At 40.2% G+C, this 22,385-nt stretch overlaps 1 protein-coding gene across 2 annotated transcripts; it reads left to right on the forward strand.

Moving 5' to 3' along the window:
* Positions 1 to 3,747: 3,747 nt before the first annotated feature.
* On the forward strand, positions 3,748 to 22,341 carry LOC147410050 (geraniol 8-hydroxylase-like). Of its 2 annotated transcripts, none has more exons than XM_086432241.1 (2): positions 3,748 to 4,662; positions 13,258 to 13,767. In XM_086432241.1, exons 1-2 carry the CDS (start codon positions 3,790 to 3,792, stop codon positions 13,570 to 13,572), a joined length of 1,188 nt encoding a protein of 395 aa, XP_086288367.1. In that variant the 5' UTR covers positions 3,748 to 3,789; the 3' UTR covers positions 13,573 to 13,767. The 2 variants fall into 2 exon arrangements, with proteins under 2 accessions (XP_086288367.1, XP_086288366.1); XM_086432240.1 differs by lacking the exon at positions 13,258 to 13,767 and adding an exon at positions 21,609 to 22,341 and having other exon boundaries at positions 3,750 to 4,662.
* The last annotated feature ends 44 nt before the right edge of the window (positions 22,342 to 22,385 follow it).

Raw genomic sequence — 22,385 nt, forward strand, 5'->3', positions numbered from 1 at the left:
AAAAGTTAAATCTTTATTGCGCTTACGATAATCAAGGATTTCAAATCTTCAAAACGAGGGGCACTTTTCTTTTCTAAAGTATGTAGTTTTCCCCTTTACACTAGGGGTAATTTTTTTCAAACTGAGTCCAACTATTCTTAATGCAATATTTTCTATTAAACTAGGGGCATTGTGTTCTAAAGCTTAATCAACTCCAAAGGATAAGGTTAACACTGAATTAAAAGGTTACCCTCTTGATAGTAATTTGTTGAAAATCCATGGTCAAAAGTAAGTTAAAATGTTAACCGGACCTTCATAAAATCCAACTCTTTGTTTTTTTTAAAAGAAAAAGTCAAATGCAGTGTTAATCCCCCGTTTGTTTCTCCCAAGAAATTAGTTCATTACTCTTTCACCCCGAGTAGGTAGAGTAGAACTCCCATAAAATTAGTTCATTACTCTTTTACCCCAAGTAGATAGAATAGGACTCTTTAAAAAATTAGTTCATTACTCTTTCACCCCAAGTAGATAGAGTAGGACTCTTTAAAAAATTAGTTCATTACTCTTTCACCCCAAGTAGGTAGAGTAAGACTCTCCAAAAATTAGTTTATTACTCTTTCACCCCGAGTTGGTAGAGTAGGACTCCTCAAAAAATTAGTTCATTACTCTTTCACTCCGAGTAGGTAAAGTAAGACTCCTAGAAAATTAGTTCATTACTCTTTCACCAAAAGTAGGTAGAGTATGACTCCTCAGAAAAATAGTTCATTATTCTTTCACCCTGAGTAGGTAGAGTAGGACTCCTAAAAAATTAATTCATTACTCTTTCAGCCCAAGTAAGTACATTAGGACTCAAAAAAAAATTTGTTCATTACTCTTTCACCTAAGGTAGGTAGAATAAGACATTCAACTTTTTCTCAGATTATGCTCAGTTTATGCCCAGATTTTGTTCAGGTTATGCTCAATTTATGCTCACTTATGCTCAGTTTATGCTCAGATTTTACTTAGTTTTTGCTTAAATTTTGCTCAAACCCTCTGAGATTTATCTCAAATTTTAATTACACATGCTTGCACATTTTTAGTCAAGGAGAATTTTCTAAAATTCAAAGATCTGATGCCGTCGGTGAGAGCTCACGCTCCAAGACCTGATAATTTTTAGTTCGGGGAGAGTTTTACCCTCAAGGATCCAAACGTCCCGACGAATTGTTAAATCAGGCTACAAAAGGAACTATTACTAGTTTTGGTATTCGGTTATCGCACTATCTACCAAATTAGATTTGCTATCTAGTTTGCTTCAGCCCTCTGCCAAAGAGGGGCATCTGTAGACACCTCATTTTTGCACTCACCTAATTAGTCAACTCGTCAACCTAATTGCAACGGTTCCCAATGATGGATGAATGTTCTAATGCTCTATTTTGTTATTAGATATGTTTCAGAAATTTGGATGAGGTATCTCAAACTAAAAAAACTATAGAAACCACGCTACACTAGGAAAATATAACCCCAAAAACATAGAAATCTTCATTTTATAGACAAAAAAAAGTTTTACGATAAAAATCATTAAAATATGACTAAATTATCAAATACCCCTAACATCAAAAATTCTTAGAACCCCCTTATGCTTAGGAAAATCCTTTTGAACACATAGAACAACAAAATAAAATCAAATAAATCATTTCACCAATTTTTATCAAATTCGACAAAATTACGAAAATGCCCCTCATAGGGTTACAATCAAAAGTTTGAGGTTACCACTAATGGTGGATGGAGTAGGGTGCCTAACACCTTCCCTACTCCATAAAATAGACCCCCTTACCTTGAATCAAAAGTTGGACCAAATGAGTCATATCCGTACGAGTCATCAAATGCCAAAAACATGATTTTTCAAAAAAATACAATCCGGGTGACCATTCACACCCATTTCAAATATGAATGGTGGCAACTCCAAACCCCCAAAAAGTGATTGATATATTCAAAATTGAATAAATCACGTGTCCACAACCACTTAACGCCTAGTCCGTTCATTGGGAGTTGGTAAGTCTTGGCTCATTGCGATAGCCAAACCTGACAAGTCTTAGCTCATTGTGGGAGCCAAGCCTAACCATTTGGGGTCAACAAGTCTTGGCTCGTTGGGAGAGCCAAACCCAACCGTTTAAAGTTAGCAAGCCTAGACTCGTTGGGAGAGTCAAACCCAATCATTTTTGGTTGGTAAGTCTTGACTCGTTAAGGGACCAATTGTGTGGGGTTTGCAAGCCTTCTCTCATTGCGGGAGCCAAGTCTGACCGTTTGGAGTTGGTAAGTCTCGACTTGTTAGGGGAACCAAGCCCGATCTTGTGGGGTTGGCAAGTCTCGACTCATTAGAGTTGGCAAGTGTTGACTCATTGGAAGAGCCAAGCCTGATTGTAAGGAGGTCAACACACAACGAAAGTTTTAGTGCGTAAAGGGAACCAAACCTAATCATTGAAGGTAGGTCTTTCTCTAATTAAAATTTGGTTCATAAAAGAACCAACCCCGACCAATGAGAGTCAAGCTAACTCATCTTCATTTTTAATAATGACTGGTTCGTTTAGGGACCAAGTCCAACCATTGGGGATGGATTTAAGTGATTTTTATTCCAAGCCCAACCATAGGAAGTAATATTTATTAGCTTAGGAGTTTTTGTTCATGAGTCCCAAGCCCCAATTGATAAGCAAAAAATGACAAAAAATAGAGGAATAAACAATGTATTTGAAAAAGAAAAATACCTCGAAGTATGTAACAAAAGCAACAATTCAAATAAATCGAGGTCATTACAATCATCACACTTTCGAAGGTAAAATAAGCAGATGAAGCAAGGCATGGACACTGACTAAACAATTCTTAGACCTCGAAATGATAATTTATAAGGTGTATAACCACTTGTCACATAATACTGTTCATTTATTCTCGGGCACTTGAATTAAAAGTCCCAACCCTTGAGAGAGTATTGTGGAGGATATTTCTCGTTAGGTATCAAGAGATGACACGTGGTACATAAGAATTCGAGTTTGGTATGAAGATACGAGGGTAAGTTCGACAGTTTGATCACAAATCAACCATGGGATTCGAGTCTCAATTGGTGAAAATCAAGAATTAGATCAAAAGGGGTTAAAATTCTAATTTAGGAAAGTCCCCCCAAAAAAAAATGTATGAGAATCGGATATTTATTAGATACATTTCAAATCACCAATGAAAATCTACTTTCTAAACTAGATAAGGGCCAAATCGTTAACAAGATCTAAAGGGATATTAGGATTTCATTTTTATAAATAGATGAATAAATGTATTAAAAAGGATGAGTTCTTCCCCCTGAAAATTTTACACTATTTTTATACTAAAATTCTGACTTGAACATTAGAGATGTATAACATACACACCTAAGAACATAAGAAGTAGAGATAAAAAACGTATGATCACAAATATTTAAGTAGAATAAATTTTTTGCATCTACACTTTGCATATCATTAGGTCCGTTATTCGACTTGTTCCATGAAACAGATCAACTCCCATTATCTCCAAGACATCATGTCATGACGGCTTGTTTTCCATTTAGCATGGTGACAACAGGTTGCTCGTGTTGGTATTGTGAATAAAAATATATTATCTTTTACAAGACTCCAAGATTAAAGATCCAACCAACATCTCAAATCATGGTGAGTGAATGAATAACAGCACGCCACGTGTCACTATAATTCAATTCCTGGAGTAGTGGACCCTTCAGTCACTCTGCTATTAATGGACCTCCCAACTCATCCGTGATCCCACAGACGCACACCCAACTCATCTGAGAGAGAGAGAATGAATTACACAATACTTGTTTTGTTTGTTTCTATTGTGGGTATATGTCTTCATATCCTCATCTCTTCTACAAGAGGAAACAAGAAGTCTTCCCATTGTAAACCTCCACCTGGTCCTCTTCCTCTTCCCTTAGTCGGAAACCTCTTTAAACTAGGGAAAAAACCACACGAATCACTTTCCGAGCTGGCAAAAACCTATGGCCCTCTCTTGACTCTAAAACTCGGAAGTGTTACCACAATAGTAGTTTCTTCCGCAAGCATGGCCAAAGAAATCCTTCGAAACAACGATCAATCCTTCTCTAGTCGAACCACTCCTGATGCAGTTCGATCTCTCAACCACCACAACTTCTCCGTGGTTTGGTTACCTACTTGCCCTACATGGCGTAACCTTCGAAAGATTTACAATTTGCAAATGTTCACAACTCAAAGACTTGATGCAAACCAAGGCCTTCGACAACAAAAGGTGAATGACCTCCTCGATTACATTCATGATATATCCAAGACTGGAGAAGCGGTGGATATCGGTAAAGCCGCTTTTGTCACCACGCTTAATTTGTTATCGAACACTATGTTCTCCATCGACATGGCTCATTTTAATTCCAAATCTGCACAAGAATTCAAGAATCTTGTATGGAAAGTAATGGAAGAGGCAGGTAGGCCCAATTTAGCAGACTATTTCCCAATGCTCCGATCAATTGATCCACAAGGTATAAGGCGTCGTATGGAGGGTTATTTTAGTAAATTAGATGATGTTTTCGATGGAATTATAAACCAGAGGTTGTCCAAATCTAATGATTTAATAGACACTCTTCTCGACTTCAGCCAAGAGAACAAGGTCGAGTTCAGCCAACAACATGTCAAAGCTTTTCTCAAGGTCCGTACCCCTACATCTCTATTGCTATCTCATGTTTATCATTTTTTTGTTGAGGGTTATTAGTAATTTGGGGTAAAATGATAAAATAAAATAAAATTACCAATGGCTACTGTTGTGGCTCTCCCTCCATCGAAGGAAGAATGTTGAGATCCTAGGGATTCTCAAGAAAAATGTCTCTCTAAAAAAAAAGTGTTTTTTAACCGACTCAGCCCACAATTGAGGCCCTCAATCAAACAAAGAGTGAACTCTAGGAAAGTCATTCTTTTCCTCTTCATTAATCATCGACAAAAAAAAAAAAAATCACTCTCACAATTATATATATTGTCGAATAACTCAATCTAATTTCTAACTTAACTTGGAGCATTTTCAAGTTGACTTTCCCTTGTTTCATTCGAGAATTTAACTGACTCACCTCAGTTTTTGAATTGACACAATAAGTTCTAAAATATACTTGAAACCATCTCTCTTTTTTATATTTTCATAATTGCAATCAAATGGTAGAATGGACTATATTTTGGATGTAAGTGATTTTTTTTTTCAAAATAATTAACCCTTGGAAAGGGGAGCGCAACGAATCCCCTGTGACCCATCTTTCCTATAGCTATCTGTAGCACTCTCTCTATAAGAAAAAAAGTTATTGTTGAAATAAAATAAGAACACATACTTTTTCATAGTTCATATTTATTTTTAAAAAAATAAAAATAAAAATAAAATTAATTTTTTTATTAGATCCAAGACTTTTAAAATAAACCGTCACTATCCTCTCAAATACAAACATTGATATTTCACGATCTTAATGAAATGACGGTTTTTCAACTTTCCAATTGTGTTACAGAGGGTTACAGAGAAAAACCGCTTCAGAGATCCATTCCCCTTAGAAAGATATCCCAACATGCATGCATATTTTTGTTTTTTGTTTTTTTCCAATGATTCATCAGCTTAGCATGTAACTTCAAAATAGCAAATCACAGTTCCTTTGAAAGATATCCCATCACACTTCATGGTACTATCTAAATATCATAACTATCTTTTGACTTTTCTAGCCTAAATCAACACCAAACTTATGGTTGGGAAGGGATGAGAAATACAACTTTTCTAAGGAAGGGTGTAGGAGTCATGGATATTTACTCGACTCCAACTAGTCTTACTTAGTAAGGATTTCACCTTTACTAAGGGTTGTTGGATTCACCTTGTGACATCTAAAAATATGATCCAAGGATTTAGAATTGTAGAACAAAATTCGATGAATTTAAAAAAAACAAATTAATTTTTACTGTTGAATTTTAATTTTTTAAGATTGGGAGTTATGTGGAAGTGTGGTAGCCATCCATTTTCAAAATCTTAGATTAAGTCATAAAAAAATTGTCTATTAAATTTTTTTATTTTATTTTAGATCTTTATGTAATTTAGAGGGTTTTGATGTTAGATTGCTAATCTGACAATCCATTTGAGCAAATCAACCTTTAACAAGACTTATAATCTTTACTAACTTATCAAGGAAAATGTTTCTCTATTTAATTTCCTTTATAAGCCTTGGGACTGGAGGATAGTGACATGTGAGAACAGCAATACAAGTTTGTATGCTAGGTCACAACTCTCCTGTTCTTTTCCTATGAGTTCGTGTCGGGAAGCTTCATGAAAGCCATTTACTGCGAAGCTTCAGGAAAGTCATTTATTGCTATTTATTGCCATCATGCCGATGGTTAGTCCTTGGAGAAATTAATCTTGTCTTTTGTTCTTTTGAATAATGATTTTCTAACTAAAATGTCTTTCAAAATACTGAAATGCAAATCCGTAAAAGATGTGCATTTGTGTATCTCAAGAAAATAAATTTTTGATTTCACGTATGTAACACGTCAATCAAGTATTGATTGAGGGAAGATTTTTTAGTTAGAATATCAACACTATTATATTTTATAGTAAAAATTACTTGTAAAGTACCCTGATTGATTGAGGGATTTATTTTTAACTAATACCAAAATTTTGCATAGTAACTTGATTGGACATTTAGTGCCTTTTTTATATTTTAATGATCCCTCATTAATTATTGGTGAGCTCATCGTTTTGTTTTTTTATGTATTGTTGTGTTTATCACTTTTTATTTATTGCGAATTCATCACTTTTTTATTTAGTGGCGACTTCACAATTTTATACTTTCGAACTCACTATTATTTATCGTCAAAGTTTACCATTTTTATTGTCAACCTCACCATTATTTATTGTCAAACTCACATTATTTACTATCGAGTTGACCACTTTTTAAATAAAAAGTAATGAACTCGACATTGGTAAAATCCACTCATTTTCAATTTATAAGTTTTTTTAACTAAAAACTTGAAATAACTACTTATTTATATGATTTCAACCTATAAGAACCATTCTTGATCGATTTTCATCTAAAAAGTAAGAAATAAAAAATAAAAAATCGTAGTTTTTACATACATCTTCAAAATGTTTGAAAAAAATCTTTTCAACTTATAACATAGGATTAGAAATTTCGGAATGGATTGATTTTTGGTGAGGAGGATCTTCTAATCGTAGAGATCATCCTCACCAAAAATCAGCCCATTACAAAACTTCTAACCCATGTAGGACAAAATACGTTTGGTAAAGCATAAGGTAACGTATAGAGTGTTGAACATTTCCCATATATATATATATATATATATATGGGTCGGGTTCCGTAGACACATAAAACTACAACGTTTTTGTCTTATATGGTTAAAAAGGTTCGAAATGGACTGATTTTTTGTGAGGATGATCTCTGTGGTGAGGAAATCATCCTTACAAAAAATCATTACATTCCAAAACTTCTAACCCCATCAAAAGTGATTTACAAAAATTGGATTGCCTAAAATTTTTCAACTTGTAAACATGGGGTTAGAAGTTTCATAATGATCTCCTCACCACAGAGATCATCCTCACAAAAAATCAGTCCATTCCAAACATTTTTGCCCATATAAGACAAAACACATTGTAGTTTTATGAGTAGTTTTATGTGTATACGGATCCTAATCCTCTCTCTATATATATATATATATATATATATATATAAAATTAATTTTAATCTCCTAATAGGTGGCATGTGCAACGGACATCTATCATAAAGGTGCTTTTAGATTTCTTATTTTAGCTAAGTGGATTTTGAAGAAAGCATAAAAAGATATTTTGTAATTTAAAAAATGAACTAATTTTATAGGGTCATAGAATGTAATTTGGGTAAAATGTCATTTCATGTGCTGAATATTTAAGAGTTCATTTTAATTCTCAGTTAATGCAAAACGTATAAAAGTTTTTTTTTTTTTAAGTCCATTAAAATGAAATTATTATTATACCATTTTTTATTTCATCACTACAAAAATCAACAATCTTATAGCTTTTCTATCGATTTCATTGCCTTGTAAAAATCAACAATATCCTAGCTTCCAAAAATTAATAACATCATAACTTTTTTCAAATAATGGCAAGATCATGGATTCTATGAATTGGTTGCTTCATAAAATTGTGGAAGGGGGTATAAAAGTAATTTTATTATTGGGTTTACTTACACGATTTGGAAATTCAGTGATATGGAATTGGAATTATACCGAAAAATGTTCATGTTTTGGTGGTAATCTCTCGTAAGTTTACGGGCAAATTGCACTTTCACCCACTCTGGTTTGGCATAATTTTATGTTGACCCTCTAATGTTGTAGTAATTGTACTTACCACTCTTGTAGTTATTTAACAAGCTCAAATACCTCTCTTCCTACTTCTTTCCTTTGTATCAAATAGTTAAAAATAATAATTTTTATAGTTTATGAAGGTGATGTATTTTACCCTTTTAAAAATGTCATTCTTTTTCATACATAAAAACATCTTGTGAAAGATGGGTTCATTGGGAAGAATGTAATAATGTATAGTAATGATTTTTTTTTTTTTTAATTTTTTTTTTCTACAATGAAAAAGATAAAATGAGAGGATAAAAATAGTAAAATAACATCTAAATGTTAACACTATCTCCAATTGGGATGTAGAGCAATTGTCGAAATGTTAGGGGGTCATCATAGAATTACACTAAATCATAGGAGGTCAAAGTGTAGTTTATCCTAATTTTATTGGGTTTTTGATGAAAATTGCCTTGGATGTATTTAGTCTAAAGGAAAGAATAATGATGAATACACATGGTTTTGGTACGTGAATAGGTACGCGGTTGATGTTGCATGGGTACAAAATCACACATCTTTTTCTTGTGTATCCCAAGGAAAAATATCAATGGGTGCCCTTGTCACATCAGCCACGTACTTATCCGCATATCAAAATCGCGTGCATTCATCATGATTGTAGATGCTAGAATTTGCTCTACACTTTTCCTCTCTCTTTACTCGGGCGGACCTGTGAATTCGCCCACTCCGACGATCAAGTTAGACACTATGAGAGTTGATCAATCTTAATTTAGTTTAGAGAGAAGAAGAATTCGAACCTCCCATTTACCCATGGTCCTCTTCCTTTTATAAGCATCCAACTTGATTATTTTTTGTGCCATTCTTTGAAGTAACCTAGGGCAGTTAGCTCACTCTCTGACATGCTAGCTGCAGGAGTAGTTACAACTGCCCTGTCAATTCTGGGATAATCAGAGCTGACCTGTCATGAGGTGGGTTGTCAGAGCTGTCAATCAATGGCACATCTGTCAGTCTCGTTCTGCCAACCTACACTGATACCTGATATCCACGGAATAAGCCATCCATGCCACTTGATGGATTGGTAGTGCAGGCTCAAGCTGGTGTCCGTGCATCCGACGAGTCTATCCAAGTGGGCACACATAACAGTCTATCTGAGCTTCAAGTCCATACTTCCGGGCTTCATTCTAGCCACATGTCCATGTTTGAGAATTTCCCCCACAATACCCCCTCTCGAGGGCTCGGGCAGATTGCTCGGGTGCTTAAGAAATTAATCTAAAAAATTAAAAAATTGACACGTGGCAACTTCTCAGCGGGTTGCAGCTAGGATTAATGATTTTACTGTGACGAATCGTTACTTAGCCCGTTCGTTTTTTGAAGGCGACTGTCGATGGGACTGTTCTTGTAAGGCGTGTCCTGTCTATTGGTATATGAAGCGCAATTATGTTCAGAGTACACATGGCGCTCTGCGAACGACTTGATTCGCGTGTAAGGGGCGAACGGTCATATCAGATCTCCTGGTATTTAATGTCCCATTATCATTAGCTGATGAGATCCCAACCGTTGATTTCAAATGCGCGTCTCAAGGTTTTTCGTGTCTATATATACCCCCCTCCTTTCTCATTTTCACCTTCATCTCCATCCTTCCTGCTTTTACTCTGCCCACTGCCCTCTCGTGCCTTCGTTGCTTCCATTCATGTTTTTGCGTCTCCGGTCGTCGACTTCCTAGTTATCCAAAGTTTCCGGATTCTTTGAAGAGAAGAACGAAGAGAGGAAAAAGAAAAAAAAAAAAAAAAAGGTAACTGGGTCAAGGCTTGTTCCCCTCCCCTCTGTTTCTTCTTGTTTTTCTTTTTTTTTTGCCTCCTACCCTTATCTTCTTCAATGGCTAGGGGGAAGTCTCATTCCCTCGTTCGTCCTCCCTTGGAGGTGGTTAGGGACACATTCGGTGTCCCTAACAGCGTGAGCATGTCCTATGTGAAAAAAAACACGCTTTTCAGGGAAGGCCCCCTGGGTACCACAGTGGTTCACTTAGGGCAATTTAGAGCAGGCCTTAGAGTCCCTTTGAGTAGGTTGACTCGGGAGGTACTAAATTTTTATAGGAGAGCTCTTGGTCAGATGAGCGGGAATTTTTTCCGACTCATCCGTGCCTTCGAGCACATGAACGATAAGCTGGAAGATGGCCTTAGCTCGGGCTTTGGGGGCCTAATTCGTCTTGAAGAAGTGCCCAAACAGGTCAGGTTTCTTTTATTTATCCAAGAGGAGGGGGAAGACGCCTTTGATCGAGTTACCTGACTCGGACAAGGAATGGTTTCTGTTCCCGATCTTGTTGTCCGGTTCGTGAAAGCGCCCTCGATCCGCGGGGTGCGCGGATCCGCTTTTGACCCTTGAGGTTTGGGAGTCGCCACCTAGTTATTACGGTCTAGGAACCGATCAATGACTCTAAACGGATAAAAACTAATCTAAAACCAAAAGAAAAAAACTGAGTTCGGGGATCATGTTACGGGATTGGAAGGTGTTAGGCACCAACCCCGTCCGGCCAAAGCCGGTCTCTACTAACTTCCCAAGTAAATTACATTGCTAAAACCTAGATAAAAAATAAATAAAAATAAAAATTTACCTTTCCGATGGCAAGGACTTGGTTCCCTCAGATCTGACAAAAAGAGCTCCTTGTACCGTGCTCCCTTGCTTCGTTCTGTTTTCGGATTTGACTTCGGATCTCCGAGGCAAGGTATCTCCTTGTTTTTTGAATCTGAACTCTTCAAGTTCATTGCGGATTTGAGGGTGTTTTTAGAAGGCTTTTGGGTGTTTTCTAGACTAAAATTGAAGGAGGGATATTAGTTAAGGAGTTGGGACTCCAAAACTAGGGTTTATGGGGGGCTAGGGGAGTTTCCAGACCTACTTCTCTTAGGGTTTATGATTTGATACGAAAATAGGGTGTGAGCACCTCTATTTATAGATATTTTTAGGGGTTGATTTGGATAGAGTTAGTGTTTAATTAGAGATCTTTTAATTAGAGTTGTGTTTTAGTTAAAATTGTTTTAGGTAGAATTGTGTTTTAATTAGAATTGTTTTAGGTAGAATTGTGTTTTAATTAGAATTATTTTAGGTAGAATTGTTTTTAAGTTAGAACTCTATTATCACTTTTGGTCTTATTTGATTGACTTTTAATGTTTTGACTTCAGTCTTAATTGATTGACTTTTAATATCTTGACTTCAGTCTTGCTTAATTGACTTTAATTTTGACTTCAGTTTCACTTGATTGACTTTAATACCTTGACTTCAGTCTTGCTTGATTTACTTTAAATTTTTGGAGAACCCTCCTCTAAAATATCTTTAATTCTTTGGACCCCCAAATGGAGGGGTCCTTAAAGAAATATCCCACGAACCCTCAACAATTTTGCCTGAGAGTCCGATTAATCGATTTTTTAGGTTCAAAATTTTAAATTAATTTCATTAATGTTTAAATTTAATTATTTAATGTTTTATTTATTAATTTCGAATTTTTTAATTATGAAAATTGTGAAATTACCGTTTTACCCCCGGAGAGGACTTTTCACGTTTCAAGTCGGTTTTTAATGTTCTAGGATGTTTTAGAATTGATTTTTCGTAAGGAACTCAATGAAAATATTAGTTTTTGTTATTTATGAAAATTTTTTGTGTGAAATGATCGTGAACTTTGTGAGGGGCATTTTCGTAATTTTGTCAAATTCTGTTAAAATTGGTGAAATGATTTATTTGGTTCCAATTTGTTATTTTATGTGTTCGAGAGAATTTTCCTAATCATAACGTAGGCTCTAGGGTCGTTTTGAGGTTAGGGGTATTTTGGTAATTTAATCATTTTTAGTGATTTTTATCGTGAAGCTTCTTTTTGGTCTACAAGATGATGATTTCTATGTTTCTGGGGTCGTATTTTCCTAGCGTAATGTGGTTTCTAAGGTTTTGTCAATTCGAGATACCTCATCCGGATTTCTGAAACACATCTGGTAACAAAATAAAGCAATGGAATACACATCCATCATTGGGAATCATTGCGATCGGGTTGACGAGTTGATTAATCAGGTGGATGCAAAAATGGGGTGTCTACAATTCGTAGGAGCATGCTTCGGGGGACAGCCTTCCCCCTCTCACTTATCTTTCCTTCAACCCTACTGGTGAGTTTTATTCTGCACATTCCCTGTTCCCTTCATTATTTTTCCTGTCATTTATGTTTCGCTGACCCTTGTCTTTATTATGGCAGATCCGACCAAAGATAAGTTCCCCGGAGAATCAGTGGTGATAGCTCACTTCACCTCGAACCCCGAACTTTTTCGTTTTGTTTCAGACTCCCTTCCTTCTTCCAGCCATCCTTCAGACATGGCTCTGCAATAGAAGCGCCTGCCCCCAATCTTGGGGTCTGACTCGGAGGACAACGTCGCCGACATTCCTCCCAGCCTACCTACTAGTGTTCTAGAAGGGATCCCTGGGGTGGGGCACACGGCCGCCGAAAAAGAAAAAGACCACCAACCCCTCCTCAAGAGGTTGAGGAGGGGGTCGAGGCCTCGTTCCCCCATGCCTGTGCTCCCTCTACCTCCCCCTCCAACTCCTGAAGGGAGCCAACCAGCCGACCTATCACAAGCCTCCTCGGCTGGCTAGGAGCAGAGGGGGAATCTGCCCCCCCTTCCCCCTGGGTGATACGACCCATGGTTGGGGGGAAGTCGGTCATGGACAAGGATTCGATCTTGTCCAATCTGACCGTTGCTAGGGCGGTTTTCGAGGCGTCCGTGATGCCGCGAGATGTGGAGAAGACTCGTCGCAGTTTTGCCGACAACCCTGCGAAATTTTCGAATGATGCATTACGAGCTCTGGCCGCGATAAACTTCTTCCTTCTTCCTTCTTCTGTCATTCATTCCTTTTATATGCTTGTAACTTGCTAACAATTTTTCTCTTTCCTTTCCAGGCGCAACATGCCGTGGCCAAGCTCGGTGAGGCCCGTGACACTTCTGCACGTGAACTCCGTGTTGTAGAAGGTCGCATACTTCAGCTTCAGGCTGAAAGGGATGCGGCTGTGGCTGCCAATTCCCAAAAGCTCCAATCAAGCTTGAATAGGGCACTATCCAAGCTGAAGCAAAATAAAGATCGCTTGGCCTTGGTGGCGGGGAAGATCTCTTCGCTAGAAGAACTGGTGAAGGCTAAGAAGGTGGAGCAAGAGAGGGCTCTACAGGATCAACTTAACTCCCTCCAAGCCCAGTTGGATTCTTCGGAGGAGGCATAGGAGAAGGCATATAATAAACTAAAGGCGAAGCTGAGGAAAGATGAGGTTGCAACCAAGAAGCCGGACACCACTCCAGAAGCTGCCCCAATCACTGCTCCCGAGCTAACTCTCGAAGCTCCCGCCGCACCTGTTGAAGATCCAACCCCGATGATACCGTGGCCGTAGTAGAAGCAGATGCTTGATGATTGTTTTCTTTTCGTAATAATTTTTGTACTTGTGAATACTCTAAATGTACTTTTATCTTCCATATTAATGAAAATTTTGTTTTTCTTGGAATGTTTGCGTCCCATTTTATTTTACTTAGCTCTGTCGCTTTAGGTTTTAGTAATCTCGAGAACAATTAATACTATTTTTATTTGAACCCATTTTTTAAATAAGCCGGCATTTTGGTGGGCAGATGCCAAGGCTTTTCCTTAACTCATCTACCCAGTTGTGCTTGGCTCTCGTGAAATGCCTAGGCTTTGACCTGAACCAACTCCTTAGTTGGGCTCGGCTCCTGTTGAGGAACTAAGGTTTTCCCTTAAACTAACTCCTCAGTTGGGCTTGGCTACCATAAAGAGCCAAGGCTTTAACCTGAACCAACTCCTCAGTTGGGCTCGACTCCTATTGAGAGGCCGAGGCTTTCCCTTAAACCAACTCCTCAGTTGGGCTTGACTCTCGTAAAGGGTCAAGGCTTTGACCTGAACCAACTCCTCAGTTGGGCTCGACTCCTGTTGAGGGGTCGAGGATTTCCCTTAAACCAACTCCTCAGTTGGACTTGGCTCCCGTGAAGGGCCAAAGCTTTTACCTGAAACAACTCCTCAGTTGGACTCGGCTCTTGTTGAGGGGCCGAGGCTTTCCCTTAAACCAACTCCTCAATTGGGCTTGGCTCCCGTGAAAGGCCAAGGCTTTGACCTGAACCAACTCCTCAGTTGGGCCTCGGCTCCTGTTGAGGGGCTGAGGCTTTCCTTTAAACCAACTCCTCAGTTGGGCTTGGCTCCCGTGAAGGGCCAAGGCTTTGACCTGAACCAACTCCTCAGTTAGGCTTGGCTCCTGTTGAGGGGCCGAGACTTTCCCTTAAACCAACTCCTCAGCTGGGCTCGGCTCCTGTTAAAAGGCCGAGGCTTTGATCTGGACAGTTAGGCATAGGTGCACAGATAACTTTTTATTGATAGTATCTCTTCAAATTGAATACATTCCATAGTGACTGAACTACATCCCCTGTTGATGTTTCTAGGCAGTACGCTCCAGATTCTCCGACTTTACTTACGATTTAGGGCCCTTCCCAATTAGAGCCAAGCTTTCCACTGTTAGTTTCCTTCGTGTTGGAGAATACCTTTCAAAGCACCAAGTCGCCGACTTTGAATTCCCTGTGACGGGCCTTCCTATCATAAGACCTTTTTAACACTTGCTGGTATCGTGCCAGTCTTTCTATGACCCTTTCTCGTGTTTCGTCTAACCAATTCAAATTCCGAGCCACCATTTCCTCATTCAATTCAGTTTTGGCCACTTGTATTCTGGTAGTGGGGACCTGAATTTTGATCGGGATGACGGCTTCGGTCCCATAGGCCAGCGCGAACGAAGTGAACCTTGTTGCCCTCCTGGCTATAATCCGGTAAGCCCATAAGACACTGTGTAACTCGTCCACCCATCTTCCTATATGCTCCGTCAATTTCTTTTTTAAGTTTCCGAGGATGGTCTTGTTGGATGTTTCCGCCTGCCCGTTGCCTTGTGAATACCTCGATGATAACTGGAGTGATCAGATCCCGTACTCCTTGAAGTACGATTGCACACGGTTACCCTTGAATTGTGTTCCGTTGTCGGAGATCAGTGCATAGGGGATTCCGAAGCGCGTTATTATATGCTCCCAAGTGAACTTCATGACTTCTTCCTCCCTAATTCGAGTGAACGGAATAGCTTCAACCCACTTAGTAAAGTAATCTATAGCTAGTAGGATGAAGAGCTTACCACCTTTTCCCCGAGGTAAAGGTTCGACAATGTCCATCCCTAATATAGAGAACGGCTAGGGTGACTTCATAGGGTGGAGCTCACTGGCTGGCTGTAGATGCATAGGGGCATGTTTTTGGCATTTATCGCATGTCCTTACGTACTTCTTGCAATCTTCCTGCATCCTTGGCCAAAAATAGCCCTGGTTGATTACCTTATTGGCAAGTGATCGTCCTCCCGAATGGTTTCCATAGATCTCCTCATGGATTTCTACCATTATGAGCTCGGATTCCACCTTATTAAGGCATTTCAGAAGTGGTCTCCTGAACGACATTCTATAGAGTTCTCCTTCAACGGGTGTATACTTCCCGACTTGCCATAGCGTCTTTCTTGCTTCCTTCTTGTCCCATGGCAGTAATTTAGAATGCAGATACTTCGTGTATACTTCCATCCATCCCAAGGCTCGGCCTACCTGCGTGCACTCACCTTCGCCGTAATCAATGTTTGCTTTAGGTAAGTACTCTATCGGTAAAGCCCGACTTTCTGTCTCTCCTAACATCGAAGCGATGTATGCCAACGAATCCGCATACTTGTTCTCATCCCTCGGTATTTGGCATATCTTTACCTGATCGAATCTGCTGATCTCCCGATTCACCACAGATAGATATCTCGCCATCCGCTCATCCCTTGCTTCGTACCTACCATTATACTGATTTACTACGAGTTGTGAATCAGTGCACAACATAATTCGATCCACTTTCAATTCGGTAGCCATTTCCAGCCCATGGATGACTGCTTCATACTCGTCCTCATTGTTTGATGCCGCATACCCGAACTTGATTATCTTTTCAAGTCTGTCATTGCTCGGTGTTACTAGCATTATTCCAACTCTTGAGCCGGAATAATTTGACGAGCCGTCGACGAACATCCTCCAACCTGCGTGTTTGTCCCACAATTCTGTCTCTTCCACCATCTCGTCCTCCTCTTCCAACTCTTCCCAGTTTGGATCTTCGACCGGGAAATCTGCGAGGAAGTCCGCTAGCAATTGCCCTTTCAATGTTGTTCGTGATTCAAATTACAAATCATATTCTCCGAGAATCACTGCCCATCTTGCCATCCTCCGGGATTTCTCCATCCTGTGCATCATTTCTTTCAAAGGGCTATCTGTTACTACTCGGATACGGTGTGAGAGGAAATAAGGCCTGAGCTTGTGTGCTGAGTAGACGAGCGATAATCCCACTATTTTTGTCTTTGTGTATCTCATCTCTGATGGACCTAGCGTCTTACTGATGTAGTAGATAGGGTACTCCCGTCCCAAGTCGACTTTGAAAAGAATCGAGCTTACCGACGATGAGTTGGCTGCCAGATAAATCCCTAACTCATCTCCTTCCTCTAGAGAGCTAAGGATCGGTGACTGCCCTAAGTACTTCTTCAGGTGGTTAAATGCCATTTCACATTCTTCGCTCCAGGAGAAGTTCTTTTCTTTTTGTAACAGCTTGAATAATGGGCGGCATCTGTCGGATACCCGGGAAATAAACCTATTCAACGTTGATATCTTTCTTGCAAGTTTCTGAACCTGTTTTTGATTATTTGGGCTCGGCATCTCCATCAAAGCCCAGATCTGGTCTGGATTGGCCTCGATGCCCCTTCTGGTGATGATGTGTCCGAGGAATTTTCCTGAAGAAACTGCAAACACGCACTTCTTCGGATTTAACTTCATTTGAAAACTCCTCAATCGGTCGAAAGTCTGCTTGATGTCTGCCAAGTGGTCTTCTACTTTCCTGTTTTTCACTAACAGGTCGTTAATGTACACTTCCACAGTTTTCCAGATCAACCCCTCAAACATCCTTGTCACGAGCCTCTGGTAAGTGGCCCCAGCGTTCCTCAAACCGAACGGCATGACCTTAAAGTAGAAAAGCCATTGCTCGGTGATGAACGACGTTATTTCCTGATCTTCCACTGCTAAGGGGATTTGGTTATAGCCCGAATATCCGTCCATGAACGACATTCTCTCATGCTCGGCCGTAGCATCGACCAACCTATCGATCATCGGCAAAGGGAAACTATCCTTTGGGCACCCCTTATTGAGATTTGTGAAATCAATGTATACTCTCACCCTTCCGTGCTTCTTTGGCACTGCCACTATATTGGCTATCCATTCTAGGTAATCTACTTCCCTGATGAATCCTGCCCTCAATAGCTTCTCGATTTCCTCATTTACCCCTGCCTTAGGTGGGGCGATAGTCTCCTTGGCTTCTGTCGAACAGGTCGGAATTCCTCGTCAATGTTTAGTCTATGGCATGCAACCAAAGGGTCTATTCCAGGCATATCTTCCAATGACTATGCGAGCACGACCTTATTTGCCCTTAGTAGTTGGACCAATGTTGTTTTCTCCCCCTGCAACATTGTGGTGCCAATACTAACCAGCTGACCTCCACTATCGTCAAGGTCTACCGTCTCAACTTCCTCAACTGTTGCCAATCGATCCTGCTGTGGCTCCTCTTATAACTGCTATAATGTTTCTCCTTCAACAAGTGACTCCTTCCTCTTCTTCTGAAGAATGGCATAGACGCACCGTCCTTGCTTCAAGGTCAGGTGAAAACACTGCTGTGCCATTTCTTGGTCACCCTTGATCTCCATCACTCCTTCCTTACTCGGGAATCGAATAACCTGGTGATAAGTTGAAGGGATTGCCCTCATTTCGTGTATCCATCTCCACCCAAGGATTGCGGTATAGGCTGAGTCCGCTTCTATTACCACAAATCTTGTCATTACCACCTTCGACCCTGCTGTGATCAGGAGTGTGATCTCTCCCATCGAGCTACTGGGAGCCCCATTAAACCCGTAAACTAGGGTCGGGGTTGGTTCCAAACTGTCTGAAATCCCCATCTTTCTTGCTGCACTCAAGAAAAGAATATCCACTGCGCTTCCGGAGTCCACCAGTATTCTCCGGAGCTCAACATTCCCAACTGGGAGTGCTATCGCGAGGGCGTCCTGATGGGACATTGTCGTTCCTCTCAAGTCGTCCTCTGTAAAAGTTATCGTCCGCGTATCGGCTCCGTTGCCTGGCATCCCCGCTGCCTGTACTCCAGATGCTACCTGATTGACACCAACCACATGTCGAATTCTTTTCACCCTTTCCCGAATTATCAGCCTAGATGGGCTTCCAGCCCCCAGCACTCCCGTGATGGTATACACTATCTGCGCTCTTCTGACTTGCGGTGTACCCCTTCTTTCGGCCACTTAGGTCTGGGCTTTCGTTCACCTCCCTCGGGGCTCTCTCTCCTTCTTTTTCTCCTTGACGAGACATACCTCTTGAGTTTCCCATCTTCGACCATATCCTGGATGATATGGCGTAACTTGTAACAATCCTCGTCGGGTGATCCTCTGCCTCATGATACTCGCAATACGGTTTCCCGGGTTTCCCCCTATACCGCCACGGTGGCTGAATGAAACTGGGGTCGCCTTTTATATGCCTCAATATCACAGACAGTTTTTCATTTAGTGGCATATATACCCGACTTCTTTTCCATCTCGACTGCTCATTCGACTCTCTCCGCCTTTTCTTGCTTCCTTCCACTCTGAGCTAGGTCGGTGCTTTTGGTGCTTCATTTCCTCCCTCACTATTGGCCACTATTTGAGCGCTCCGTCTCCTGCCCTTCACAGATTCCTCCACGAGGATGTACTTCTCCACCTTTGAATACAAGTTTTCCAAACGGGTTGGGTCAGATTTGATCAATGACTCGTGTAACCGAGTTCCCGGAATGACTACCGCGATGTACGCCGCACAAGCGGTCGCCTTGTCCATGCCTTCTACGTCTAACACTTTCATTCGGAAACGAGTTACGAAAGATCGGATACTCTCCCCGACCTCCTGTCGAAGATTGAACAAAGTGTTAACTCCGACCTTCTTCTTTCGTAGATGCACGAACTAGCCGATGAATGCCTCTTCTAGTTCGAAAAAGTTAATGATTGACCCAGCTGGCAACGCCTGGAACCACGTCATTGCTCCATGCTTCAACGTTGAGGGGAATAGCTTGCAGAGCAACGAGTCATCATTCTGGTACAGCACCATCTGCCTTCTGTAGTGAAGGATATGGTCCATGGGGTCCCTTGTTTCGTCATAGGTCTCAAACTTCGGTGTATGGAACACTCTTGGGGGTTCCGAACTCATTATCATTGGTGAGAACAGTGTCCCCTTGAGCTCCCAGATTGCGTTCCTCACCTTCTGAGCGGGGTCCTTCCCACATGCAAGTTCCTCATCCCTCCGCCTTAACATTACCTCCACTTCCTTCCTTGTCATTAGGTCCTTGACTTCTGAGCTTCCCTGCTGCGTTTTTACTGCTGTTGAATCTTCAGTCCAATCTGCCTCTATCCACGTTGTTCGAACAATATGATCTCTGCTCTGTTCTACACTTGGGCCTTCTTCAATTTTCGCGCGCTCGCCCAGTCTTCGCCTGAGTTCCTCATTCTCCCTCCTTATATTCGTTATCTCATTATTCTGCTTCTCCAAACCCCTGCGCATTTCCTCCCTCATCTCTGTGAGTAAGTTGTACATTGCAAGCATTGGGTCTTGCGCGTTTGGAGGTGAATCTGCTGGTAAGGGATTTGATGGCTCTCCGCGTGTTTCACCTCTAACTCTTCCCATTTTGGTCGTTTTTCTCCTTGTAAATATCCTACAGATGGCGCCAAATTGTAGATGCTAGAATTTGCTCTACACTTTTCCTCTCTCTTTGCTCAGGCGGACCTGCGAATTAGCCCACTTCGACGATCAAGTTAGACATTATGAGAGTTGATCAATCTTAATTTAGTTTAGAAAGAAGAAGAATTCGAACCTCCCATTTACCCATGGTCATCTTCCTTTTATAAGTATCCAACTTGATTATTTTCTGTGTCCATTTTTTGAAGTGACCCAGGGCAGTTAGCTCACTCTCTGACATGTCAGCTGCAGGAGTAGTTGCAACTGCCCTATCAATTTTGGGATAATCAGAGCTGACCTGTCATGAGGTGGGTTGTTAGAGTTGTCAATCAATAGCACATCTGTCAGCCTCGTTCTGCCGACCTATACTGACGCCTGATATCCACGGAGTAAGCCATCCGTGCTACTTGATGGATTGGTAGTGCAGGTTCGAGCTGGTGTCCGTACATCCGACGAGTCTATCCAAGTGGGCACACATAGCAGTCTATCCGAGCTTCAAGTCCATACTTCTGGGCTTCATTCAAGCCACGTGTCCATGTTTGAGAATTTCCCCCACAATGACTAATGGAAAAGGTGGTGGCATTTGTGGGATTCCAAATTTTGGCGTCAAAACATACACAATGTGAAAAAAGCTCAAATTTGATGGCCTTGGCCATCAAATTTCATAAAATTCGACAGTCAAGAGGTCGAATTGGCGTCGAATTTTTTATTGTCAATTTTTTTTTTCGACAAGTCGAAACCATCAAATTAATGAAGGATGAGAGAAATTCGACAGCTCTAAGTCATCAAATCTAGGAACATCAAGAATTTCGATGGTCCTAGAACGTCAAAAGTCACTTTCTAAAATTCATGGGCCTTGGCCCGTCAAAATTTTTTGTCGAATTTTCTAGTTTTCATGTAGTGATACTTACTTGCCTTCTCTCGCTATAATAGTAAAGATTCAACTCATCCTCAATCCATCTTGAATTAACTCCTTATGAATAACCCTTGTTACCTAAAATTTCATGATCTACTATTTTTACCAAAACAATATCTTGTTCTTGAGGTTTGAAGGTTAAAATAGATAAATTCTTGAGGTTGAAACAAATGCATTTAGATCATTTTTAATTTGTATATTAGAGACTAAAAATATAAACTTCTCCCTTTTTTCCTTCCAACTCAAAATTTCCCACTTGCAATTCATCTCTCCCTCATTTGCATGTTTAAGTGATAATGATTAAAGGTCATTTTCACATTTTTAACTGATAATTCTTAAGGTTGAAACAAATCTTGTTACTACACAAAAAAATATCATAATCCACATTTTCTGTTATTCGTACACACATCTAATATGGTCCATTAGTTATGTAGATAAGTCATAGGAAAGCCCTAAACATGAACTAGACATTCTAATGTAAAATGATTTATGCAGGATATATTTGTTGCAGGAACAGACACAAGCTCAAGCACATTGGAATGGGCAATGACAGAGCTACTCCGCCACCCGAATATAATGGAAAATGCTCGATTGGAGCTTGAACAGAATATTGGCAAGAACAAGCCCGTGGAGGAGTCAGATATTGCTCGACTCCCTTACTTACAAGCAATCATTAAGGAAACATTGCGTCTACACCCACCCGTTCCACTCTTAATTCCTCGTAGAACTGAAACCGAAGTAGAAATATGTGGATTCACTGTGCCAAAGCATGCACAAGTTTTGGTGAATGTGTGGGCTATCGGCAGAGACCCTAACATACGGGAAAAGCCCAATTCATTCATGCCTGATAGATTTTTGGGGTCAGACATCGATTTTAGAGGCCGAGATTTCGAGCTCATCCCATTCGGTGCAGGAAGACGAATTTGTCCAGGATTGCCATTGGCATACCGAATGATTCACTTGATGTTGGCATCACTTCTCCACTCATTTGGTTGGAAGCTTGAAGAAGGCATAAAGTCAGAGGAAGTGAGTGTGAAAGAAAAGTTTGGGCTAACTTTACAAAAGGCAGAGCCTCTCCGAGCTATACCAATCCAAGCCTGAGTTTATTTTCATTTGTATTAGTACCAGGTTGTGTTGCACGTGGTTGTATCTAGTAACTAACTTGTATGATACAACTTTCCTATAAATAAAAAATTAAGGCTAAATAAAGCAGCATACCCAAAAGACTCTTGGAAGTGATGTGAATAGATTTGATTGCGGAGAAAATTAAAC

Source organism: Akebia trifoliata, chromosome 2, assembly GCF_017979445.1.
Source record: "Akebia trifoliata isolate Shusen 1 chromosome 2, ASM1797944v1, whole genome shotgun sequence".
NCBI classification, from domain to species: Eukaryota; Viridiplantae; Streptophyta; class Magnoliopsida; order Ranunculales; family Lardizabalaceae; genus Akebia; species Akebia trifoliata.